Below are 26,433 nucleotides of genomic sequence, written 5' to 3' on the forward strand. Positions count from 1 at the left end.
TAGATGAGTAGTTAAAAAAAACATAGCAACCTTGCTTTCAGAGTGATTTTTTGATTACAGGTTTGTAAATGGGATTTTAAAATTGTAATTATGTTCAAACTGCAATGTATGCTGTTCTCCTTTCATCAGAGAATGAAGTGTATGCGTGGGGGAACAACACCATGGGCCAGTGTGGGCAAGGCCACACTTCTACACCTATTACTAAACCTAAGAAGGTGCTTGGTCTAGAGGGCGTGTCCATCCAGCAAATCACTGCTGGCACTTCTCACAGCCTGGCTTGGACTGCAGTTCCAACCGATAGGTAAAGCCTCGTCTCTTAAACAACTTGAAGTGCTTTTCTTTAAGCTCTGACATATTTGTGCTAGCACAGTGGTTACCTCTTTTTAAGTGATTTAGCCTTTTGTTTGGCAGGCAACTGGTGGCGTGGCACAGGCCCTTTTGTGTCGACTTGGAAGAGAGTACATTCACCTACCTACGCAACTTCCTAGAAAGTTACTGTGATGGCATCGGGAATGACACTCCCCCTGCCCCATTCATATCTAAAAGGTATGCAGTTACATTAACATAGTACTCATTAGTTACACTAGCATATTCTGTGACTTCAAGGTTGCATTTTAGTATTTGCATTTAAAGCTTCATTCATTATACAGAATCACAAGAAAAAAATGTCCTTATATTGTGAAAAGTTACTTCTTTGTGACCTGCTACACTCGGATCATTGTAGTTTTTATATCATTGCATCACCATCAACTGCAGGACAATCTTAATGCTGTCTTCACCTATTCTTCAGGGACCATCATCAATTTCTTTTGCTGTGCATGAAGCTGCTGTCCATCCACTTGTCCTTGGCCCATGCTGGGGGCACCGGTGCAATGGTTTTGGGGGCCCAGGGCAGGCCCCTCAGAAACCTGCTCTTCAGACTCATAGACACCAATATGCCAGACTCCATACAGCAGGTAAATTAACAGGCTGTCTGTTTTTAAATTGTTTTTATTACATACTTATGCTGACATGACAGGAGGAATTGAAGGAATTGTTGAAGTCGGCTGCTGGGATAAGAACCAAGATAATAATATAGCATAGATTGTATCTAAATCAGTCTGTGAATGGGAGTGTTATAGCCTACATTTGCTCATTTAGTTGTGTCCATGTGTCTTTTCAAATTGTGCTAATATTCTTGTTCATCCTCAGGCAGTTATGAACAGTCTATCAATCGGGGCATCCTTGCTGCTGCCTCCTCTGAGGGAAAGAACAGAACTGCTCCTCTCCCTCCTTCCTCAGGGCCCACAGAGCTTAAATGTCCTTTCCAAAGGACAGGTATGTGTAGTTATTTTCCCGTCATTTTAAAAACAGCCTGTGTGTAATTACAGCAGTGCTGTTCATCATTATCGTTTTTGTACATTGTGCATCTGTCACTTAATACATTAATTAACTTTGCTGCTTTGTTTGCCTCATTTGAATTATGAATATGATCCAGATAGACAACAGCGTGTTTGTCAAAATCATAGCACCGACTTGCCGTTGCTAGGCAATATGTGTTGAAGACTGATAGAATGTTGTGAGAACATGTTGCTGTAAAATCATTATCTCTTCTCTGCAGAAATATTTTTGGTAACTTCAGATTTAAAATGATCAAATCCTAGACAGTTCACTCCGTCTTTTCTGTGTCTTTCAAAGCGTCTGCAGTTAGACATGGTCCTCAGCAGCCTTCAGGACCAGAGCCACGTAGCCTCTCTGCTAGGTTACAGCAGTTTGGGGGAAGTGGCAGCCCTGGGACCCCCTCTGACACCCGCTATGTCAGTCCGACCACCATCTTCTTCCAGCTCTGTTGAGGCTTATGACCCTCTACACTTAGCGGAGGTGCTGCTCAGAACCCTTCTACTCAGCATAGGCTTTTACACGGTATGGAAGGAGCAGCCTGTGTGGAAATTTACTATTTAACTTTTGGGCAAATGTTGTGGATTGTTTTCCCTGTCAAATCACAAACGTCCCTTTAATTTCTGGATGTTGCGGGTCACATTGTTACCATTGAATTAAGAGTGACGTTGCTATTCCTCCACATGCATTCTGTTTTTGTGTGTGTACATGCAGGAGCGGGCATTTGGGGAATTGGAGAAAAACAGTGACAAGCTGCTATCTAGTGATAGTCAGGGACAGACTGATCCTCCGTCTCACTTCCACCAGCTGCTGTCTGGACTCCACAAACACCTGCTTGCCCATTGCTACATCCATTCCAGCCCTGAGGTGCGCTATAGAAACAGCTATACACAATGAAAAACGTGCAGTACATCATCAAAAGAAGATTATTGTTATTTTTCTGTGAAACTGTACAAAGTAGTCTTATGCTGACAGGTCAAGTATATAGAAATGTAATATTGTCGCCATAGCTCTTCAGTCACGTAGTTGCATTTATGTTCACACTGATTTCTCTGTTCTGTAGGATGACAGCAGTGTAACGCTGCTTTGTGAACACCTTTACCTGCTGCTTCCCTTTGCTGCTGAGACACTCAGGAGATCCACCAAACTGTTGAAAGAGAGTTTCCTGGACAAACAAATCATCAAGAAGCTGCACAGTAAGACAAATGGCTGTTCTGTGAGTTGTTTGCATTATTTGCACAGATCAAGAGAACTCTTTTATTTACAAAATATAAACCAAAATCCCTTCCTTGATGTTTTTATTTCTATTTTTAGTGACCAGTTGAAGGCTTGTTCTAAACATTTATACAGCAAATTCCTACGCTGATTGGGTTCAATACACAAGTGCGGTCTTTAATTATTTGTCTGTCTTCAATGGTTCTTTTTTTAAATTTCTCAGTCAGCTCCATTGATTTTAGAGCACTGAACAGTTGGGCCACTTAACACTGAGGTGCCAGTAGATCTGTTGACAAGCACACATCTTATCTACGGTGTATCCCTCCATTATTTTTTATCAGTCACTCTAATCTCCCTCTCTCCTCTCCACCCCTTGTCCCAGTGGTGTTGTACAACTCAGTGGCTGGCAGCCTGCTTTGTCAGGTTATGTACTCCTTGCTGCTGCTGCCCCTGGCCACGGTTCAGCCTCTTCTCAGCCATTTACTGGCCTTGTTGGAGCAACTCAATGATTTCAATAGGTTGCTGCCAGAGACAGGCCTGCTGGAGGAGCAAGAACTCGGGATGGAGGCTCAGAAAACCTGCTCAGGTCAGTGGAATTTGGACTATACTTTCTATAAAAAGGATGTCACCTTTTTTATCAATGACAATAATGCTTACAAAATGTATTCCTTATAGATAAAAGTGAAGAAAACACTGGACAGCAGCAACAGCAGGAGGAGTGCAAGTGGACTTGGCTATTGGACCTGGAACGGTCTGTAGCGCTGGCAGTCGGCCGTTGCCTCGGTGGTATGTTGCAAGGCCTGCCGCCCTCACCCCAAGAGAAAACGTCAGAGTTCTGGCTATCAAATGTCCTCCTCAAGAACGGCCTGGAGATGGACTTTGAACAGCTGGGTAGGAAAACATACTGCCTTCTCTCAAACCTTTCACATGTGCTAATGTTTTGGCAAACTTGAAGCAGTTGTCATCCCCTGATTTTATGTCCACATTCTGTTTGGATAAATTAACAATAAAACTAATATTATTATTAGCCACGTTAGAGTGCATGAAAGTAGGGAAAATGTTTTCAAGGGAAATGGGCAAAGAGATGCTTTGGAGATTACAATAAGTAATGAGTAATGTTAAGGGGTATATTAACATTTTTTTTGCCATTTTGCCTTTGTTAGGTAGTTTACAATAGAAATAGACAAGAAATTTAGATTGAAGGGGATGACATGCAAAAAAGGCCCCCTGTTGGAATCATACCAGGGATGTTATGATTACATAGTACAGATCTTAGACCATGACAAGATATTATTTTATTATGCAAATGAGGAAATTAACTGTATTTCTGTTGTAATTTTCTATTCTTTACCGGTCCTACATCCTATTCAATGATTTGTCCTGTAGACTCGAGCATGGCATGGCTGACTGAGGTGGCCCTGCTGGGCAGTAGTGATTCCAGGCTGGCAGAGCTGAGTCTGACTGAGGAAACCAGGACTTTACTGGAACTGGCACTGGGATCCTCTAGAGGATCTGCAGGTGGTCTGTGGCGGAAGATGGAGGAGTACGCTCTCAGCAAAGGTACCACATGTGTCTGTGTGGATGAGTGCGTTTGTGTGTGTGTGACTGTTTATAATATTAATATCCAGATGATAATGGACTAACTGGCAATGTTGAAAATCTTGTTTGAAGGAGAATTAATTACTATTATGTATCTTTTTTTATTCTGGTCATTAGATTTGTGTTTTTCCTTTTTGTGACTTTGTTGTAATGAATCTGTGTTGTTTTGCTGTGAGAGCAGAATGGGAGAGTGGGGGCTCTTCAGGCGACTGTTTGCTGCAGACTGTCTGTCGCTGCAGTCTGGCTGCACTTTTGAAGCACACTGGGCTGCAGGATGAAGCCTGTTTGCAGGACAGGTCAGTAACACAAAGATAATATTTACTGGAATACCTATTCCCGTGCATTCTGTTTTGAAAAAGATGAAATTATGTGAATGATAAGCTCTTTACTGCAATGCTAATTATCTACTCTACCCTGAGACAGATATGAGCCCTGTGAGATGCTGTTAGACGTCTATGAAACAGTTTATAAAATCAGAAGCACTCTGTTGGCCCATAAAAACTCTCCAAAGACGTCACAGGTGCAGGCTTCTGCCAAACAGGTATCATTACTAAAATTACTCCACTTAACACCATGATTAAATATATTCAATACATTTATTTTTGACAAAGATGAGTAGTTACAGAATGATTTACAAACAATATAAACCTTAATAGTTTTCTAGTTTTCTTTCATCATTGTGTTACTGCATTAAAGTGGAATTATTTAAAATGTTAATGATTAAAAATGAAAAAACACAGGTGTATTTAACATATTCTTTGAATTGCAGACCTCTCAATCTCCTCAAAGTCCTGATGCAGACCGGCAAGAGCCAAGTACCTCAGCGGATCAGGCAGGAAAAGATCATGAGCAACAGTCAGGAGGTCACTGTAGCCGGGAGGTGCAGGTGCCCCCACCTTCCACAGCAAACCACAACCAGGAAGACGTCGCAGAGGACGACACATTTGGCAGCAGTCGTATGTACCTGTCAGGTTAGGAAGGCGTATCTCTATTTCTGTCCAGCAACGTTAAAAATGTAATTATTTTTGTATAGGTAGACAGAAATAGACATAACACACATACATAAATACACACAAAAGTCACCATCATTATCACAACTACCTCAAGGGTCATTCCTGTCTCTGCAGAAGTACTGGAGTCGTTCATGGCTACCCGCGAAGCCATGCAGGTACAGCAGAGCGTGACTGTATACGAGTCCTTTGGCACTTCCACCCTCCCCAGCAGCATGGAAAGCCCCGTCAGCCCAGAGCGGGAGCTGGATCGTAAGCAGCAGTGGGATAAGCAGAGAGAGTCTGAGGAAAGCTTGTCGTTCCCTGCTGCCTGCCATCTGGTAGTGTCCCGCTGTCTCTTCCTCCTGCTAGGGGTCAGGCCAGCTTGGGTGGAACCCAGCGAAAGGGAGAATATTCAGGCAGTGAACACCAGAGCAAGGTAAAGATTGTGTTAGGCTTTGTGTTTATTTCAATGCAGATGTGTTTTTGAGAGCTGCTTCTGCACTAATTGTCCGCATCGTCCCACTTTCAGGAAATCACCAGAATCCATGATGATGGGCATTGATGGCAGAAAACAGGTAAGTCTTTTACTGTACCAAAATTTGGCCTTACACCTCCTGATCAGTGCTAATATACTGTCTTTGTCTTATTTAGTCTGACCAATCCAAAAACCCCTTGGGATCTTCGAAGAACAAAATGGGTAAGCGGAGTAGGTTGGTTCAGTTAATGCATTCTGGATAAGTCATACCCTACAGTACTGTATTAAAGGAATAGTTATCATACATTTTGATAAATAAGCATATTCACTCTCTCGCCAAGAGTTAGATTAAAAGATTGATACCACTCTCAAATGTAAAAACTGAAGTGAAAAAGTGATAATTTGTTGTTTTGCAGGGCGTAATGTGCTGAACTATTTCTTGGCCTTGTGCAGTGACTTCCTGGAGTCTTGTCGTCACTGTGAGGCTGCCAGGCAACCAGCAGAGACTCCAGGAAGTCACTGTGACAAGCCAAGAGATAGTCCCACATGGGCTAGTTGTTTCCGGTCTTTATCCCTGCTCTAAATACAACTTGTTTACATGATAATTTGATTTTGTGTCTTTTGTCATTGAGAAAAATCATATCACACCATGTCACAAAAACAAAACACTGAATAATTAACACTGTGAGAGGTGTTGAAAATGACTCTGAGACAACGCTTGCTTTCACTCCTCTTATCTGTCTGCTTTAGGCTTACCTCTCTGCTCTCTGGGCATCATGAAAGACGCTTGGGATCGCCTGAGGCAGTGTATCAGCCCAACCACCACTATGTCCCACTATGGCAACAACACTCTGCCGATTCTTAACCAGGTGTTCCACTTTGTCTGCGGAAGCTTGTTATACCCATCAGCTTCCTCACCGACACTACCAGGTGGACAGACTTGTAATCAGGCTGATCCAAAGGCCATCACCTTTGCCATAATGCAGCAGCAACAGAGGGCTGAGGTATTTAGATTTTGCTTCTTTAATAAGATTCAACAAATAAACTGTAAATTATTATTGTTGGGGGAATTCAAACCTCTGCAGCTATTTGTTAATTTATTTGTGTGTTTGTGTGCTTTCAGTCAACCTATCCACATTTTTCTACATCTTGTTAATATAATAACAGATATAATCGACCACGTAAGACTATATATAAGTGTAAATTATTAAAAACCTGTAACAAATGACTGGAAATACAGAATACATTTCAAGGGCTCAATTAACCACTAACTATTTTCTTTTGTCAGATGCGTCTGGAGGCCTTTTGTCAGATGTCATCCTTCCTTTCTAAGATGGAGGAAAAGAGCAGTGGTTTCACAGTGTCCCCTCAGTTTCCCACATTGTTGCAGTCTGTGCAGCTCCAGTTCCTCTCTGGATGCTTCGATCTGGGAACACAAATCATTGGCTCTCACTCGGGAGCTCATTACGAGATGCAGCATTACATGGTACATCTAATAATCATGCTATCACAATATTTGTGCAGATGTGTATATAATCAGTAATTGTGGAAAGAAAGAATTAATATTTCATTCAAGCCAGAGGGAATGAGGAAAAACATTGAGTGTTACATTCATTTTATATGTTTGTTCTTCATTATTATGTTGTATAAATTACTCTTTTATCTCAACCCAGTCTGGTACACATTCAGCTTCCATGGATACGCAAAGAGAGCTACAATCTGCAGCCCACTCTTTCTACCAGCAGGTGGTGCGTGTCCTCAGACAGAGGGTCCTGTTGGAAAGAGAACATCCAGGTGTGTTCATTATAGTCTTTCACATCTGTTTAAAACATTGTACAGTTCCCCATCGGTTATTTTTTTTGCAGCGGCTTTCATTTTACTTGGCCTGTACTTGATACCGTCTCTATCATACTCAGGTTCCTGCCAGCACCTTCTCCTAGCCACAATGTTTGCACTAAATTTCTGCTACCAACCGGTGGACCTGGTGCTGGTCACTGAATGCGGTATCCTGGAAATCCTTTCAATGCTGACCAACAACAGCTGTGCACTGATGAACCAGGGCTGGTATGCAGCTGCTACATCTGGATCCATGCTACTAAGTGGGGCTGTCAGACTAGCTTGTGCCCGCCTGCTTCAGATACTGACTGTAGCTTCAAGGTGAGAATGTGGAGACAGGAAACAGCTGTAAAAAAAAAAACGTTGCATGGCATCTTCTGCTATTTAATTCATCGAAAAATTACTCAAGTGTCTATATTTGCATAACAAATTGTTCTGTGCTCTCAGCTCCTGTGAGGATTTGATACCTATGGATGTATCCCAAGCTCTAATGGAAGTGATGTGTGAGCAGCTCCAAAATATCTTGTACACTTTCCAGCAACAGCAGGCAGCAGAGAGAGGAACAGCTGAAAGGACAGATCTGGACTCCAGCAGCAAGAATGCAAATCTAGTTGGTGTGGCAAATTTAGCTATGTTAAACTTTAAGAGCACAATTAAATATATTATTTGAATTTTATGAATTTGTGGCATATGTTATCCCTCCTGTTTTTGTGTACAGTTTTCCTTCTGTTTTTGTTGTTTTAGGAGTGGAAAGCAGCAAAGTGGTTGAATCTCAGCTTGCAGATTTCTTGGTGTTTCTGAGGCGTGTACTGTCATTAAGAGTAATGAAAAAACTTTCTACTTTTGTCAAATGGATTGATCCACTCATGGCCATTATTTCCCACAAGTGCTCTTTAGGTAAGACCATTTAAAGTAATAATTAGGAACAGCATTGGTATAGTTTGTGGTGCAGAACTGATTACTTGCGTTCTTTTTAATTCCTTATTCACCACCATCACCATCCTCCTTTTCAGGATCTCCATGCTTCCAGAACCTTCGCACTAAGCTTTTGGCCTTCCATGTTTTAGAAAGACTGTTACCTGCTTGTTCTGAGTCAGTTCAAATTCAACAGGTATGATGTAAAAAAAAATGTAAATGCAACATGCAATAATTTCAAGGATTCTACTGCTGTTACACTTCACAGCAGGAAATTATTCAGTTAAAGTAGCTCAAGAAGACATCAATGTATGAAAATTACTCCCTGACATGAAGCATTTGCTAGTTTGAAATTGTATATTTGTATAGTGAAATGTATGCATCATCCATTAATTTTTCTTTTCTCCATTTTCTTGTAGATTGTTAAACACCTCTTTCAGCTGTTGTCTGTTTATATGTGGGAGGAACCACTAGCTGAGAGAAACCACGAAGAGACGGCTGATAAAGACACGGGGGTAACACAGAACATACATTAGTAGTATTACATTAATAATACTCTGTACTATATTGCAGTATGTACTATATATGGCTACATTAACAGTATAATTTTAGTGTATTGCTATGGCATGTTTTGCATAATCCTGAATACATCAGTGTTCAGTCAAGTTCTAGACACTGATATCCTGATTTAGAAACCAGCTTATCTTAATCAAAATAAGGCTAAAAATAGATCTCATGTATCTGAATGTATGTATTTGTCAATCTCCCTTTCCGTGCAGCATCAGATAAACAAACATTTTTAAAGTTTGACGTCTCTCAACTCCTCTGTAGTCTGCTGCCTCTTACTAAAAATAATAGAAAAATGTTGCTGCAAACTTTTCAACTTAAGTTTAGTGTTTTCATGTTTTTGAAATCATGTTTTCTTGATTTGCAGGAATTATTGCAATTCATTATAGCATGCGCTCTACTTACATACTATATCTTATCAATGACTTGCCAGCCTAAGCTTTGTGTTCAGTACATTAAAACACATCTCTGTGTATTGTATTATTGTAACCCCTGTTACAATAACAAAAAGGAAAGCTGTTCATGTTTACTTTGAAAATAGTGAATGGATGCAGTAGTTTTAAAGCACATAATGCTTTGTCAAGGAAGAAGTGAAATGCACTCCTGGCAGTAATGAAACTGAAAAAAGCAAGGCTCTGTGGTGGTGGAGGGTTTGAAAAGTGGACCTGGGCAGAAAAATAAAACAAATATAAGTGGTGTCAAATTACTTAAAGTATGAATATGACTAAAGAACTCTGTCAGCCAGTCAGTCAAGTTTAATTGGTAGCCATTGTCTTCATACATCTGTAACCTTTTACATTTTCATGGGATTTCTAATTTTAGTGGATTATGTTCATTTATTTTTTTATTGAGTTGGACATTGCTGGTATGTGGTGCTAAAGTGTCCAACTCTTGGTTCATTGTTTGGCAGAATCCTGGCAGCTATGATGAATGTATTCCCATTGGAGACTTTTCCTTTGACCCACACAAGTTAATCTGCTGTTCTCTGGAGAGCGGGAACATTCTCTCCCATGGCTCAGGAGGGAAAGGTTACGGCCTGGCAACCACTGCCATCACCTCTGGCTGTTTCATTTGGAAGGTAAAGACTGGTATCTAGATGGAGAAAAAAATCACACTCATACAGTTAAAATTTTAATTTTGATTTTCTTTATTAGTTTATGTCCTGATTTTACCTCTGGAATGTGCTAATAAAACATTAATAACTAATAAAACATCCTAATAATCTGATATTTTACCAACTTCTCCCCTCAGTTCCACATTACCAAAGAGAACAGAGGCAATGAGGGCACATGTATTGGCGTTTCACGCTGGCCGGTCCGAGATTACAACCACCACACTACCACTGACATGTGGCTGTATCGTGCTTATAGTGGCAACCTATACCACGGAGGGGAACTTGTCCGCACACTTCCCTCCTTTACCCAAGGTGATACCATCACCTGCATCCTGGACATGGAGGCTCACACCATATCATTTGCTAAGAATGACAAGGTCTGACCAAATATTCACCGTCAGTATTCAGGGGTTTTGTTCTACTTGACTGATGAGTGTTTGTTCTTCAATCTTTTTCTGTTTTTTTGTTTCGTCTTTATGCTAGGAGCCGAAGTTGGCATTTGAAGGTGTGGTTGCATCTGAACTGTACCCTTGTGTGTTGTTCTACAGCAGTAATCCTGGAGAGAAGGTATATGATATACACACTGTAGGCACCTACTTCATAAGGCAAGAGGTGCTCTTTTTGAATCCTGTGTAGGCATTAGTGTATTTTGTGTGTGTTATAATGGCAATCTTTAGATTTAGTTAATAAAAACATAATTTTAGAACTAGAACACCCTTTTGGATTACATTAATAGTGGACCCAGGAACTCCACAAAGTCATTTCAAATTAAAGATAAGGAGGACAGACAGCTACCTATATAGTGAATGCGAGGAAAGTACCAGTACCAGATGGTACTGGTAGCACAACAACATTTTACCTCTGTATTCCTCACAGGTGGCACTGCGTGACCTCCAGATGCGAGGTATGCCCAGTAATCTGCTTCCTGGGGAGCCTCTCTGTAGCCCTCAGACCACTGTGCTGCTGGAGTCAACAGTGCAGCTCCTCCGTAAGCTCCATCAGTGTGACCAGTGGTCCCCACACATCAACCAGCACATCCATACCCACCTGGAGCTCATTGGACCCCTGCTTAAAGAGGATGATTTAGGAAGCTTAAGTCCAGGTCAGTAACAAGCTTAGACTAAGCAAGATTAGTCTGGTCTTGTTGTACTATAAATAGGTCTCAGTCAAGTTTAATTTTATAACACTTTTCCAGTGCAGGAAAATTTAGTATCATCACCTTTTTCAAAGGAGATTAAAAAAATAAATTGTAAGCAGTGGTGATCAAAGGGTTCATGATGTCATTCATCAGTTTCTGAAGAAGATTGTGTTTACAGGTGTTGCCATGTTGCCCGCACTGAGGAGCTGTGAAATAGTTTTATTTCACACACAACAATCATTCACAACAAAACCATTTTTCTACCAGCCTGTATAATAGATACAGGTACTGTTCAATCATGTGAAAGTCAATGAATTTTAAAAACTGAGACTTTTACCAAAACTGTTAGTCCCGCTACAGTGGACCAAGGAATAAACAGCTGATGTAAAAAAACAGATGGAAGAAACCAGCTGTGGACTGTTTGGATTTAAGTACATCTGTAGCTTCAGCATCTGTCAGTCACCATTAAATAGTATACAGTATTTGAATATAAATAATGAATGCAACTAATGAAGTTCATGAGGTGTATTATCCTTAAAAAGCATATTTTCTGAATGGCTTTTACTCTTTGATACTCCCTATCTTACGTTCTCCTACAGGACTCAGTACCACATACTCTGAGAAGGAAGAGAATGAAAAAGAGAAAGATTTGGCAGGTGACAACACAGGGGATTTGTTGGCCCATCGTCGGTCCCTGTCAGAGAACAAGCTGGCTGCTCTTTGCACTGACGTGTGGCCGGTACTGGCCCTGATCGGAGGAGTGGACAATGGTCTCCGGGCTGGAGGTTTGTGTCTGCACAAGCCCAGTGGGCGCAGGGCAATCCTGCTGGGGGTCCTGAAAGAAGGAAGCTCCTTGGCCAAGCTTCAGTGGGAAGAGGCAGACCTCTCTGTCAGGTATTACAAATATATATTGATGTACCCACCTATTTATGATAAACTGTCTTTGCACATGTTGATTAAACTATGATTCTCATTAACTTCCATTAAACAATTCTTATATTTTTCTTGTCTTGGTCCTTTCAGCATGTTTATGATTCTGTATAATTCTTTTCTGTTAGTGTTTATTTTTCCTCCTCTGTAATTTGTCTAACATTTTACTTCATTTTTATCATTTACCCCCCTGATCTTACTTTTTTCTTGCTTCTTCCTCTTCATACTTAAATCCATTAATCCCTGTTGAATCCGTCCTGGTGTCACTCCATGCTGTATCTGTGGGTTCTTCCCATCCTTCCCAATAACTAAGCTCCATGAATTCTTGGTCACCCAGCGACACACCGATCATCTCATTGGAGCCCTGTGACATATCCTGCTGCGATGTCACCCGACTCGGAGGCCTCAAACCAGCGGTGTTGTTAGATCTGATATATTTGATGGGGCTGCTGGAGGAGCAGGGATGGGTGGGGGCTCCTCCAGCCCCAAAAAGGAAATACTCGGAGGAGAACGTAAGAGAGAGTGAGACACAGGGCCTAGATGAAGATGTGTCAGATGATGTCAGATGGCTGCCAGAAGATGAGAAGAATAAGTGTGACGAGCAGAAGGTTGAGACAGACCCTTTACCATCACCGTCCTCAACCAAAGATGCCACAAAGATCATTAACCATCAGGAGTCGACCGGTCTACCCCAGCCCCCCCAAACATCCCAAACCTCCAAAGTGAAAGTCTTTGCCCTTGAGCTAAGAGCAGTTAGAGTCTCATACCTTCTCACAGGGGCTTTGAAATCTCTGACTGTCATTTTTAGCTGTGAGAAGCTATCAGATATGCTCTTAGTGCCTAAACATGACCCTACCAACTCCCCAACGAGTCCCCTTTCCAGCCCAAACTCTGACCAGGCCAAAGACAGCAGCAAACAATGGGATGAGAGTGCTGAGCTGAGTTCAGTGCTGCAGTATGTGGTGCAGAGCATGGTGAAGTGGGCAGTCAGGCCCTGTCCCATCAAACAGACCGTTTCTCTTGCCGACCTGGAAAGGGCTCAGGTCATGATCTACAAAGGAGCTCTCAGCAGACTGCAGGAGGACAAAGAACGCAAAGGTATTAGGATTACTTGATTAGATTGAAGATGTTTTGGTTGTTATTTTAGTTGGGTTACTTTGTTGCAGAGCTGTAGTCTTTGACCATTGACAGACTCAAGTCACAAAAATGAGGATGTAGGACTTGACATGGACTTCACCAAGTTAAAACTTCATCAGATCTGAAGTTTTAACTTGGTGAAATCCCAGAGGCCTTTACTAGCCACACACCATTATTGGACCTTTGCATCACAGGGTAGAAAAAACTCTATTTTGTCAGTTTTGAAAGGAAAATATTCAAATGCTTTGTTATGTTAATGATCAGCATTCAGGCTTGAAATACTTACATCTCAACTGTTAGTTTCCTTATGGAGACTTGTGACTTGACTTGAACTTTGTTTAAGAACCCGAAGAACTTGAGAGTTGCACTAACAGACTTGAGACTACTTTATTCAGATTTGTCTCAACTTACTTGGGACTGGACTTAGACTTGCCCCAAAGACTTAAAAGCAACTCTGCTGTGTTGTATTTAGGGTCAAATTAAAAATATTGTACAATATGAAGCATTGGGTGCAATCTAACCTTCATCAACTTGTCCTTGCAGAATCAGGCCACCACTTGTCCTCTCAGCCCATCTCCAAGTCCTCCAGCTCTGTCTCCTTGTACAGTGTGGGTTCAGAAGGCACTGCCATCTTTGGGCAATCAAACAGAGCCTCTGTCTCATCCTCTAACACTGAACTGGCTTCTTCTCTACCAACAAACCAGCAGGCAGACGGTCTTGATAATTTTAACCCTTTCCTCCCCATCAGCCTCCTCCAGTGAGTATAAAATGGGTTGAATGTAATCAATATGAATTTGATTTAACTGTTGAGATGAGTAATTCATACAAAATCCAGTACATTCTCAGAAATGTATCTCAGAAACATGTTGTTACTGATTGCTACAGACCTGTATCTTTTGGCAGCAGCAGCTTTTCTGAAGTCCAGGGAATGGGTGAGTTAGGATCAATATGAAGAAAAGAGAGTGAGAGATTCTGCCTGCACTGTCTTTAACCTAAGCTGCAGCTCTGCCTGCCTGTTGTTCTCCTAACCCAACCAGCTGACCAAAGTGTCAGTATTATTCTTGCTTTCAAGATGTGAACAAACAAACGGCTCCAGCGCTAATATAATATCAAACAGATAAAATAAAATCAGAACTCTCCAGGATAGCACCAACTCTTTACCAAAGACTCGCACTGTACAAAGCACATATTGTACTAACTTCTCAGAATGTGAGATACCACAACAAGAATTACCGGGATTTAGTAAAATGTTTATCTTTCAAATAATTAAATTAAATTAAATTAAATAATTGATTTATTCTAATTTTTAGGCATCTCCAAGTGTTAAATCTGGTTCAATTAAGCTCACCGTAAGCCTTCTGATACTTGATAGTTCAGATGTTTGGTCAGGACTGAAAAGTGGCCATGAAGCACCACTTGCACTGTGTTATTACTATATATACTGTATTTTCACTCCCTCTAGGCATATGGTGCTAACTCGGTTTCCTACGCTTACCGGCCTGGTTAGCACTGCCCCTGTGCTGCATCCTTGCTTCAGCCTGGCCAGTTCTGCTTCTTGTGATGCCTTCACAGAGCAGCAGACCAGCTTCATGGAACCTGGTCCCTGCAGCACACAGGCCAGAAGCAGCCTGGGTAAGAACAAGCGCAGAGACGTCAGTGGGGAAAAAACTGTTGGAAACCAGTACATAGCGTTACATAGAGAAGAAGGAAATCCTTTAATTTAAAATGTATCTCCTAATTTAAAATTGCTGACAACCAACATACTGTCTTAAAGAGAATAGCTTTGCTAATTGTTGTGGTTCAGTTTTTAACAAACGTTTTCCCCATGCTGGCTTCACATTCAAACATGCTATTAATTTAATTTCAAAATTAATTTAATTAAGCCAGACCCCTGTGTTACGGTAAAAGGAGGAAAGTCGATCAACGAAAACGCAGTGGGAACTGTCTGTCTCTTGCATGATCTTATATGTTCAGCTACTTGTCACAACTGATCTGCTGCTCCAAACAGCATGCTACGCTATGTAACAGATATAGTAAAACTACCAAATGAATGCATGACACAGTTTTTGCACTCACATGCTTGAATGGCACCATTTGTTCTTCATCAGTTTTGTTGGTCTTATTTGAACATTCTGGGAACTGAAATAAGCTTAAAGTTCGTTGCTTTGACTTTCATATCTCAGGATACATTATAATTAACAGGCGAGTCAACTGGTAGGTTTAATCATTTGTTGTGCATAGAAAAGCTAAATTGAATAGGTTTATTTGAGATGGAGTGGCTTTTTATAGTCTGTAGACAAATTAAGATGAGCATAAACTGGAAAAAAAAATAAAACTAAATGTGAAAATAATTTATTATTCTGACAAATTCAACTTCAGTCTTCAAGTATGAAACTTTTCAAAATGGAGCTGTGGGCTTGTTTTTGTTTTCTGGTTTTTTGTGTACTTTTCCTTTTCTCCTCAACCACCAGAACGGACACAAATGTTTGTCACCAGTCGGTTGCTAGAAATGGGATTCACTATGAGACATATCTACTGGGCCATGGAGGCAGCAGGTACTGCTTTGCTTCATGTGCTTACTATTTTAAACATCTATCCTTCATTGTGTGCTGCAGCCTTCTTGTAATTGTTTGGAATTATAAAAATATAGTTTCTGAATGGAAAAAAATGCATTTTAATGCAAATAACAAGCATTCATTAAGCAACAACATATGTGACATTTGTTGTTTTTCTGCCTCAAAAAAATAACTGTTTACATGCACAAAATATTCCTGCTTTTGCCCATATTCCAAAAAAGGCAATATTCCTACTAAACTGTTTACATGGCTAATGAAAATGAATATTCCACTAATATTCCCGTTTATATGCAGAGGGTTTTCAGGGTTTCCCTCTGCTCCAGTGGGAATCACGAGATCCCCTCAAGGTAGTGGGGTGAAAAACATTAGTGAGCTGCTGCCTGATATTTATAAGTGATATTAATATGACTGATATTACAGGCACATCCAGTACCTAGATGGTCCCATGATGTTTATTACACTGCTGAATGTTTTTGGTGCAGTGGAGTCATCACCGTCAGTCAGGATAATAACCAATCCCCCTCCGTCTCCATCGTGGAGAAGGCACACTGTTTTTCCAGCCCACCCTGAACAGCTCTCCACTGTCCTTTCATTCCTCTCCTCTGTCTGCCTTCCTGCTCCAGTATATGTCATTTTGCCTGCGCAGGCAAGCAAACAGGAAAGAGGACGTGTGTCGCAAACTGCGGTAAAAACCCCAATTGAGACGCATATTCTGAATGCACTGTAAACATGTCCAAAGAATTCTCCTTAAACATGAATAATATCAACATATCCCACATGTCTTAATTGGAAAATGCTACATTCGGCTAATTTCGAATAGCCAACCTGTATATGCTGTTTTCATGACCCGTAACAAATTCAGAATATTATCATATTCAGAATAATAGTGGAATATTAGTGTGCATGTAAACGTACCCAATGTGCAGAAGCAGTTTTCAGACACAGAAAAAAAAGTAATCCAAGACATTTTTGCTCAGATCCCTGCAACAGTACATAGTTTTAAAAATGCTTATCCACCATTTTGAATTTCACTAAAATGTTGTACACGGAATATATAAACTTCTAAGGCTGCAATTTCACTACATAAAAGTGAACCGATTCTGATTCTTTGCTCACGCATGGCACAGATCATATATGTATTATGAATGTGTAAACAAGGAATGTATGGATGCTTTTACATTTACGTGTTGCACCAATATACATGTAATGTTTTCAGCAGTACCTATTTCAGTAATTCCCGACATTATTCAAATTGTAGGCCTTCCCTCACATACTGTATCACAAATTTCATGTTCATCATTGATTGCCAGAGCAGATGTGCTAGTCTGACCTTAAGAAGGACATAGTTGCATGATCATCTGGTGGTGATGTCCGACATAAATTAGCAATGCAACACTCCATGATCCATCTTTTCTTTTTGAACTCTGACAGTTCAACTTCCCTGTGGTCCCTCCCAGATGTAGCAGGTGACTTGGACTCTCAAACCATTGAGGTGTTGGCCAGCTGGATGCTAGAGCACCCCCTGACTGAAGAGCAGCAGGCAGCCGAGTCCCCCAGACCGGAGGGTGCTCCTGACACCCCATCCCCAGATGGGCCAGAGACAGTGCAATGCCCTGAGCGCCCCACCAGTCAACCCAGCGAAAGGTCAGTGATTTAAGAAAGTCAGTTCAGTTTGAGTTTGTATTATTGCTGTTATACATACAGTCAGTAACTAATGGGCTATGTTTTTTTGCTTACAGCCTGTTGCCAGGCCTTGACTGGATAGAGAGGGAGAACTTCCTGGATGTCCACCTGACGAGGAACAGACCTCCTCCAGCAAGGCGGCGACGCTCAGGCCCAAGTCAGAGGACCTCCTTCCGAAGAGCAGGTCAGTGTCATAGAATTAGAAATCTATTTCAGTCTGTGCAATGAAATATTTTTTGTTGCTGATTACAAAAAACCCCAACAAATTTCACATTTTAACATTTCACTGTGCATTTTCATGTGAAGCAAACATTATCTTTTTAGACTTGCCGTCACCCAACCCACTCCCGCAGCTGTTCCAACAGCACACGGGGGTCGCTGATTGGCCGGAGCAGGTGGAGTTTCATCCCTACTCTGCTGAGGAGGAGTCAGAGTTGGGCTACATGGATGACCCATACCATGAGGAAACTTACGAGGACCTGCTCACACCTTCATTCTTCAGCTTGGAGAGAGACACGCTCCAGATAGTGGAGGTGATTTACATACACACACTGTCATCACTAAGGCCGTTCCCATTGTGTTTTCATTGTCATTATTTTTTAGAACTATTATGATCCATGTTTCCCTTCTTTTAGGCTGGAGAAGAACACAGTCAGATGGTGAAGTGTGAGCTGTGCAACACCCTCACTCTGCAATTTAACAATCACATAAAGCGGCGACATCCAGGTTGTGGGCAGAGTGCTGCACGAAAAGGTTATGACAGTACCGGGGCCTATGTGGATGTCTGGTTCAAAGGGGAGTGTGGCTCCAACTTCCCCTTCTACCTCCTTTGCAGCTCCTGCAGGGAAAAGTATCTGGCTGCAAATCTGAATGATCCAAGTTCCAAATATGAAAGGTACAGCAGATATTGTACATAAAATGATGTATAGAGGAAGTATGCATGCAAGCAGCACATAACAAATTGGTTAGCTGTCTCTTGTTCTACATGCAAAGTAAAAGCACTAATACTGTTTTGTTGGTAAATGTATGTGGTCATATAGCCTATTATTTGTCATTATTGTGTCCTCATTTCCTTTCAGGATTAAGGGTCTGACGTGTGATTTGATCGGCCAGTTGGACAGTACTTCCGATGGTAGGGAACATCACTTTCACACTAAAATGGGATACAATAAAGTGAATTCGTGCTCGTGAAATGAATTTTATAATATGTTCGGTGTTTCTGTTTGCTCAGATGATTGGGAAATGAGCCACCAAGATGAGTGTGACACAGACAAACTGACAGGACTGGAGGATTTTGGGCTCTTGCTAAGACCACTGGGGCTGACTGAAAAGAAGCTCGTGCCAGACCCCATCGCATTCACCGAGCCAGATCCGTTGGGAGCCCTGGTTTACCGCTCTGCTGACCCAATGAGAGCAGTAGCTCCCAAAGGTATTATGAGGTTTAGAAACAATCAGCACAGTTTTGTTGCTAAATACATGCAATAGACACTGCCAAACATCTCTCAAAATATATTATTTAGAAACATAGTAGTACATTGTAGTAGAAAAAAAACACAGTGCATATTGTATGCTATTGACTGTATGTATGTATGGGTGAAGGCATGAAAAAAGTAGTTCCTTGCAGACATGTTTTAAGACCAATAAAAAATAATATAATCAATAATAATAAGTTTGATTAACTGGTTAAAAATTCTAAAAAATTACATCTACTCTTATTGTGCTCCTCATTGAAAAATCTGTGATCTGTGAATATGCAAATGTGGTTGTTACTTTGCTTAAAAGTCCTCAGTATATGTACACTGGAGGTTTCAAGTCTCCACAACAAGTTTGTTTCCAAACTAGATGTGATGTCATGAAATCATGCTCGTGTGTACACGTGTTAAACTCAGATTTAAAGTGAGCGTAGATAAACTCTCCCCCTTCAGCAGATGCATGCAAACAACAACCTTTTAGTCAAACTCTGCACATAAATCATTCTACACAGTGAAGGTCAAACATTAAACAAGTGAAGTAACAATAAGCAAAACACATTTTTGTTTGGACGGGACTTTAAATTAAGAAGACATGTCCTAATTAAATAAAGAGCTAAAAAAGGCACATCAGTGGCAGTGGCAGTGGCAGTGGCAGTGGTGGTTCAAAGGACAATGTAAGCACTTAAACGCGAGAAATATGATATATTGAGAGTGGATATTCATGTTGAAAAACAGGGCAGTTTGTTAAGATTATAATGTCTCAGCAGGTCTCTCTCATTAAAGTTTTATAGACACTTTATAACTGATTTTCCAGATCTAGCCTGACTCTATGACATGAATTAATATTCTATCCACATTCCCCTGAATGTGGAACTGCAGAACATATACAAACAGAGCATTATGTCACTTTTACTTAGTAGCTAACTGTCATCTTGTTCTTGTTGCAATGCATTTTTTTTCACTCTATCGCTGATGAAAGCCCACTTGTTGTAACACACACCCACATTCCCTCTGTGCTTGTTGGTAGCAAGTGATGCCAAACACACTCAAACTTACTGCAGCATAATGACTCATCACTCACTTATCATAGTTGAGCATTTGAAGAACAAATGAGCCAGTATTTTGACCTTTTTTTGGATGCCCACTCAAGATGGATGAGTGGTTTTCATGTAGTGTTTTAAATCCTATCAGGGATATGAGCGATTTAGAAATCTTAACAAGATGTATGAGTGATTTTTCTTATCGTTTACCATAATAGAATGCCTTTTGATGTGTTTTTTTCCTCACCAGGGAATACCTTTGTTGAGCAGAAGACCTCTCTGAGTCTTGGACAGCAAGCACTGTCACTGAGGGACTCTCATGATAGACTGAAAGCTTTAAGAAGAGTCACCTCCACAGCCCAGATTCTGCTAGCTTACAGCATGGTGATGAGAGCACTGTCTCAGACTGCTTCTAGGTACATTTGACAAGAATATTGCTTCATTTATATTTTTTTTTTCACCAATTCTTTAGTATGTATTTTTTCTACATGTAAATATAATTCCACTTTCATCCTCCTCTCCAGTGCCTCGGTGTGTAGCCAGTCTAACGGATTAGAGTCCTTGGGTCTGGCAGACATCCGTATTCTGGTGCGTTTGATGACGCTTGCGGCTGGGGGCAGGGCTCACACCTGTGTGGACAGACAGTCAGGTGTGAAGGGGTTGGCGACTGAGCGCAACAACTCCAGCTGCCTCAGTTTCCTCACTGCAGCAATTGGCAGCGTGGTCTCCCACAGCCCTACTGCCTACAGACAGCTAGTGGAGATATGCACTCAGGTCAGTTTTCCTCAGTGGATCCACAAATTATAAATACTGCATACGGTATATTAATTATTAAGCCCTGGGCAACATGTTTTAAACATTACATCACTATAACCATATCACTACAGCATAAATTTGGTTTATTGTCCAGCACTGCTAATTATGAATGATGAAATTATGATCCATTAAAATAAACAATTACCCTAGCTGTAAGAGATTATTGAATTATGAAAAAATACCACTGCTAGCAAATTGCTGGAGATCAAATTCTGGTATTTGAATATCTTTCTATTATTGCTGCTGTAGGACCTAATGGCAGCAGCTACAGGAGTGAACATTGGGGCCATCATTGACCCGCAACAGAGAGGTTGTCTGAGCTCCAGTCTAACAGCTGCAGCCCAAGGCGCCCAGCAACAGAGGGACTACAATGAGCAGACACCCCCAACATTTCTGGTCACACAAAGTCTGGTGTCCCTGCTCACTGAGAAGGGTGTTCACTGTTACAGCCCAGACAAGCCTGAACACGAGGCTAATGGTGAGGGCGAGTATTCTATTTAAGCAGTTGTGTTGTTATGTGATTTTGATATTCATAGCATCTCTCTCCTCTGTGTGTTTTTGACCTAGATGCAGGAAACCAGGGGCTGTCCTCTTCATCCTTGCCTCCTTCCCCTTTACCCCACCTTGGGGCTAGAGTGGGTCCTCTGGAACTAGCTAATGCGTTGGCAGCATGTGTCCTGTCTGCCAGGCTGACCAGTAAACACCGCCAGTGGGCAGCTCAGCAGCTGGTGCAGGCCTTGGCTGCCACAGGAAGGGACAGTCCTAATCGGCCCCAAACCTACAGTGACCTCGCTGGCGACTTACGCAAATGTCCTCTCAAGAGGCTGGAGGGACATTACAACAAGGTCAGGGACTTGGAGTAGATTGGTCAAGTACAATTTATTTGAACAGTGTAATTTGCTTTGTAAAAACTAATTAAAAGTTTATGAACAGTTCAGCTCAGAAACTCAAATGTTTCTTTATCAACATTGTTTTATTGCAAACCATGTGTATGAGCATTTCTAAGAATTATGAGATTATTAAAAACACACCTCTTAACCACTGGCTTCTGACTATCATGAGGTGTAGTAAAAGACGATTTGCAATGATTACGTTCTGTCCAGGTGGCCAGTTGTTCCTGGAACAGTGAACAGAATTTGCTGGCTACATGCTCTCAGGACAAAGTGGTGCAGCTGTGGAGCATCAGCCAGAACACTGTGGAGTTACACACCACCTTCTCCTGTATTACCAGGTAATGTCAGCTTGTTTCAGTAGTGGTTTGTCCAGAGAGAGTTTTACTGTGTCAGGGAAGGGTTGCTATGCTATCAAAGCACTGGGATTAATTATAAAACTCAAATTTTCCTTCCCCTGACTCTCTCCAGTAAGACGGACAGATCAAACACTGAGAGGGCCAGCAGATGTCAGCACATATCCCCTGTGTACTGGAGTACAGGGGGAAACTTCTTGGCTGCTCCTGAGAACAAACACATCAACATCATGAACATCAGGGGTAAGCTATTTGTCTGGCATATCTTCTTTCATCACTGCTATGAAAAAATATATATTTACTGTAGTTCATAAATTGTCTTGTTAAAGCTGTTTAATATATATTTGCAGCAGTGTAAACATCAAAATAAACAAAATCTGGTTGCTAAGAGTTGATTTATTAGACTTCACAACAAGTAATAAACGCTTTTCTCAGTTAATGCAAAAAATGTTTTCAGTTAATGTCTTGCATTTTATATTATTATAAGAAGGTTAAACAACAAACTTGAAAAATGTAATAGTTAAACTGAGTATTACATAAAGGGTTTCCACCAATTCATAAAGCTGTACTATATTACTACTTAACAAATAATATTTATAAAGGAGTCTATTGTTGAATCTGATGCTTGTAAATGCTTGCCTATACAGTAAATAAACAGTTTCTTCAGATTCAAAAAAATTTATGACACATAAAAAATAGGCTTTGAATAATAATTTGTGTCTGATATGGCTAAGTTACATCTGCTTCATCTTCCTCATTGAAAACTCCACTATCGATAAATATTTGAATAGTGTTAATTTCAAAAGTTTAACTACTGGACACAAAATGTCTCCTTATTCAGTAAAGAGTCCATTCTCAGTGTATCTGCACTGAAGGCACATCACACTTGTGCAAGTTTCATATTGCACCATGATTGGCTTCCAAACTAGTCGTGATGTAATTAAATCATGCTTGCACGAATTAAACTGAAATTTAAGGTGAGCACAAAGAAACTCTCAACTTTCAGCAGATGAACGTGAAAACAGCCTCCTAGAGTTAAACTCTACGTCATTCTGAATCACAGTGAAGCTCAAACATCCAACTGAAGTAATAATAAGCAAAACACATTTTTGAGTGAAGGGGGACTTAATTTAATTTCAGCAGTTTCTACATTTTGAATTTTCCTGTCTCTTTTGCAGGGTCTCACTGTCACGTGGAGGCCCAGATGTCTCGGGTTACAGCGCTTTGCTGGGCTCAGACCTTCAGTTTGTGGGTTCTTGACCAGCCAGCGGCCTGTAAGAACAGACCTGCTGAGAGCCTGTTAGTGGGACGGCTGGATGGCTCTCTCTGCTGGCTGCAGGTCACCATGCAAGAAATAGACCTGCTCGTAAAGAGCACCGAACTCAACCACTGCTACAGGAAAGAGGGTGAGGAGACTGCTATACACACTTACAGCTTAAAACCATAACTATGAAATGCTTCTCATCTTTCTTATGAAGCATATTTCCAGAGATACCTGCTCGCTTCAGACTCAAACATATGATGGAATTTTAGTATAATCAGAGGGAGAGACTTAATGTTAGAACATTGACCCACAAATACAATTTAAAATTGTACAGGAACATATTCTTAACTGCACTTACAGGAATAGATAGAAATTTTGGAAAATTTTCTTTCTTGCTGAGAGAGATGTCTGTACGCTAAATATGATCTAAGAGTCGGGAGGTGGTTAGCTTAGCTTTAGCATTAAGACTTGAAGCAGAAGGAAACAGTTAGCCTGGCTTCGTCCAAAAGTAAAGAAATACACATACCAGCACCTGTAAAGCTCACTAATTAATATCTTGTTTATGAAGAGCTCTAATCATCCAAAATAAGCTAAATCACCTGGGTAGTACCATGCATATGCAGGGTCTTTAACTGACTTTTGTCTCCTGTGATCTCTCCTAGCCCCCCAGTGTGTCGCCTGGCACAGTGAGGACAAGCCTTTCGCTGTGGGCTATCCCAATGGAAAGATCCTTTTGGGAACAACTGAGACCTATGAGAACGAGCAGCCGGTAGTGCTGTCTGTCTTCCAGGTTTGTCTGCAGAATTCACTCCATGCTCATTTTAATTGCATTATGCTGAAGAGCATTGCAAAAAACAAACAACTGTATGCACTTTACACCCAAATGAGTTGACATATATGACTCTATTGTCTACATGCTGTGATGTAGATGATGCTTTAATCTTACTCACCACTCCACTCTCCTTCCCTTCACTATACAGGAGAGTGTAAGTTCCCTAAAATGGGACCCTACAGGACACCTGCTGCTCTGTTTGGGCAGGTCAGAGGTTGTGAAAATACTGGGACGCTCTGGGGGCACCTGGGTGACCCTCCACTCCCTCATCCACAGCAGCACCGTCAACATTGCCGAGTGGTGCCCACTCGCCGGCAGAGCACCGGATCCCAGGCTCATGATGGCTGCGTGAGTTTACATAACTCATTCTTCTGTCTTTGTCTTGTGAACATTCTGCCTCTTTCTTAAAATTGCCTTTAACTTTACAACAAAAATTATGACATTACAGTACAAAGAAATAGAAATAATCAGTGGAAATCTGTTTCTGATAATTGCTGCATGTAGGATTATTGTTGTGGTCTGATATTTTGGATATAATGTGGTATACCAGCATTATAAGTAACTTTATTTATATGTTGTATATTCAGATTATTTCATTTTTTCCATCTTTCTACAGAGGTTGTCAGAATGGCTCTGTGTATGTCTGGACAATGCCACAGGGGGGTACTGTTGTTTCTTTGCCCAACATATTGAACAGCTCTTCGAGCCAGGATAAAAGCACTGATGTCAAGGTCAGTTTGTATCTGTGGTTGGAGCTACTTTTTACAGCCCTGTTTCTTTAATATTAGAATTTTATATGCCAGGGATTCATTTACTTTGTTTTGACTAGCAATATGTGTATAACAGTCACTTCTAATTCTGCTGTTTTTGTTTCCTTTTACATCAGGACAGTGCAAAGTGTGCATATGTTCTTCATGGCCACATTACAGCAGTAAAGTCCCTTTCATTTTGCTCCGGTGGACTGGCGCTGGTTTCCGGAGGGATAGGGGGACTGCTCAACATCTGGTCCTTACAGGTAAAAAAAAAACATTATTCACTGATGCTGCTATTTCCTTATCTTAAGTCAGAACAATCAACATTACCATATAATACTGTAACATGAATCTCTCAGTAGTCTCATTTGAGGATTTGAATCCTTCTGTCTCTCTGTGCTTCTTGCAGGATGGTTCAGTTTTACAGACTGTTACTGGTTTGGGGTCAACTGTCAGTACTACCTGGATACCAAACCTGGGCGTAGCTGCCTGTTTTGGGAGGTCGAAGGTAATTTGTGACTTCAATTTCCAAACCTTAAGATAGCCATAATATCATGGTACTTTTCATCACACTATTCCATACTAATGTTTCTATAACTTTTAAACTTAATTTTACACTTTAATACAGTGTATATGAGCTGAGACCATGTCAAAATATGATGATTTGATAAATAAATTTGATGATAAATGATTTTTTATAGGTGCAACTTTAAGTGACTTTATTTTGTCACTTGCTCACATAAAACATTTGGTCTGTCATTGTTTCCCTCCCAGGACGTTCTGTTGATCTGCTGCACCCCTGACTGGATCAGTCAAAATCATGTGCTGGCTTCCTGTCGTATGGTCCTCAGAAGCCAGAACATTCTCGGTCTAAATCGGGCACCTTGTTTGGCTGTACTGCTGGAGAGGCTGCCTTTGCTGTTGCAGGAGCAATACACCTATGAGCGGGTCATTACTGATACATTATAATTTGTTTGTTTCTGTTAATATTTATTTTTTTATGTCCCTTATTAGCCACAACAGAAACACATTATTATTTATTTTATGCATTTTTGTGTCCCGGTGTGAGCCTCAGCTGAGAGGTTATTTTGAATGTCTTCTCTTAATGCAGACCCACGTGGCAGCTGGTGATCAGCTAGTCCACAGTGCCTTCCTGCAGAGCCTGGCTTCCTTGACTGTTGGTTTGTCCTTGGAGAAACACCTGTGCCATTACCCACGCCCCCCACATCACACCAGTCCTAATGGCCACTGCTGCCCATCAGAGTGGAGCTGGCTTGCCACTTACGCCACTACTGTCCGCAGTGCTGAGGCTATCGCCAGCGGCACCACCTTCCCAGAATCCTTTATTGTTTCAGAGTTTCAGGAGGTGGATGACACTGATATCACCAAGGCACTGGTGAGTGGTGACATGTCTCTTGTGCTGTTATTTGTTTAGGAAATGGTGAACATTGGATATG

General features: G+C 41.1%; 1 protein-coding gene across 10 annotated transcripts in view; it reads left to right on the forward strand.

Moving 5' to 3' along the window:
- Window positions 1–26,433, forward strand: part of LOC122967987 (probable E3 ubiquitin-protein ligase HERC1) — a 43,205-nt gene that overhangs the window by 10,474 nt on the left and 6,298 nt on the right. For 4 of the 10 annotated variants that reach the window (XM_044332834.1, XM_044332833.1, XM_044332836.1 and 1 more), the window contains 53 exons: window positions 130–301; window positions 412–546; window positions 791–956; window positions 1,192–1,317; window positions 1,678–1,902; window positions 2,092–2,244; window positions 2,441–2,573; window positions 2,975–3,178; window positions 3,268–3,483; window positions 3,979–4,152; window positions 4,373–4,487; window positions 4,615–4,732; window positions 4,961–5,162; window positions 5,319–5,619; window positions 5,713–5,758; window positions 5,835–5,880; window positions 6,409–6,662; window positions 6,947–7,144; window positions 7,332–7,452; window positions 7,575–7,815; window positions 7,942–8,108; window positions 8,239–8,391; window positions 8,508–8,605; window positions 8,829–8,924; window positions 9,887–10,054; window positions 10,228–10,467; window positions 10,574–10,657; window positions 10,967–11,192; window positions 11,828–12,122; window positions 12,472–13,256; window positions 13,839–14,052; window positions 14,758–14,927; window positions 15,767–15,850; window positions 17,329–17,515; window positions 17,611–17,738; window positions 17,861–18,087; window positions 18,190–18,449; window positions 18,634–18,686; window positions 18,786–18,983; window positions 20,317–20,482; window positions 20,591–20,840; window positions 21,132–21,360; window positions 21,450–21,727; window positions 21,986–22,113; window positions 22,244–22,371; window positions 23,307–23,534; window positions 24,055–24,182; window positions 24,373–24,572; window positions 24,841–24,955; window positions 25,111–25,239; window positions 25,386–25,484; window positions 25,751–25,924; window positions 26,088–26,372. In XM_044332834.1, coding sequence (XP_044188769.1) covers window positions 130–301; window positions 412–546; window positions 791–956; window positions 1,192–1,317; window positions 1,678–1,902; window positions 2,092–2,244; window positions 2,441–2,573; window positions 2,975–3,178; window positions 3,268–3,483; window positions 3,979–4,152; window positions 4,373–4,487; window positions 4,615–4,732; window positions 4,961–5,162; window positions 5,319–5,619; window positions 5,713–5,758; window positions 5,835–5,880; window positions 6,409–6,662; window positions 6,947–7,144; window positions 7,332–7,452; window positions 7,575–7,815; window positions 7,942–8,108; window positions 8,239–8,391; window positions 8,508–8,605; window positions 8,829–8,924; window positions 9,887–10,054; window positions 10,228–10,467; window positions 10,574–10,657; window positions 10,967–11,192; window positions 11,828–12,122; window positions 12,472–13,256; window positions 13,839–14,052; window positions 14,758–14,927; window positions 15,767–15,850; window positions 17,329–17,515; window positions 17,611–17,738; window positions 17,861–18,087; window positions 18,190–18,449; window positions 18,634–18,686; window positions 18,786–18,983; window positions 20,317–20,482; window positions 20,591–20,840; window positions 21,132–21,360; window positions 21,450–21,727; window positions 21,986–22,113; window positions 22,244–22,371; window positions 23,307–23,534; window positions 24,055–24,182; window positions 24,373–24,572; window positions 24,841–24,955; window positions 25,111–25,239; window positions 25,386–25,484; window positions 25,751–25,924; window positions 26,088–26,372 — 9,716 coding nt within the window. Of the gene's footprint in view, window positions 1–129; window positions 302–411; window positions 547–790; window positions 957–1,191; window positions 1,318–1,677; window positions 1,903–2,091; window positions 2,245–2,440; window positions 2,574–2,974; window positions 3,179–3,267; window positions 3,484–3,978; window positions 4,153–4,372; window positions 4,488–4,614; window positions 4,733–4,960; window positions 5,163–5,318; window positions 5,620–5,712; window positions 5,759–5,834; window positions 5,881–6,408; window positions 6,663–6,946; window positions 7,145–7,331; window positions 7,453–7,574; window positions 7,816–7,941; window positions 8,109–8,238; window positions 8,392–8,507; window positions 8,606–8,828; window positions 8,925–9,886; window positions 10,055–10,227; window positions 10,468–10,573; window positions 10,658–10,966; window positions 11,193–11,827; window positions 12,123–12,471; window positions 13,257–13,838; window positions 14,053–14,180; window positions 14,228–14,757; window positions 14,928–15,766; window positions 15,851–17,328; window positions 17,516–17,610; window positions 17,739–17,860; window positions 18,088–18,189; window positions 18,450–18,633; window positions 18,687–18,785; window positions 18,984–20,316; window positions 20,483–20,590; window positions 20,841–21,131; window positions 21,361–21,449; window positions 21,728–21,985; window positions 22,114–22,243; window positions 22,372–23,306; window positions 23,535–24,054; window positions 24,183–24,372; window positions 24,573–24,840; window positions 24,956–25,110; window positions 25,240–25,385; window positions 25,485–25,750; window positions 25,925–26,087; window positions 26,373–26,433 lie in introns of all 10 variants that reach the window. The other 6 variants (XM_044332839.1, XM_044332837.1, XM_044332840.1 and 3 more) reach the window with 6 other exon arrangements.

Source organism: Thunnus albacares, chromosome 18, assembly GCF_914725855.1.
Source record: "Thunnus albacares chromosome 18, fThuAlb1.1, whole genome shotgun sequence".
NCBI lineage: Eukaryota > Metazoa > Chordata > Actinopteri > Scombriformes > Scombridae > Thunnus > Thunnus albacares.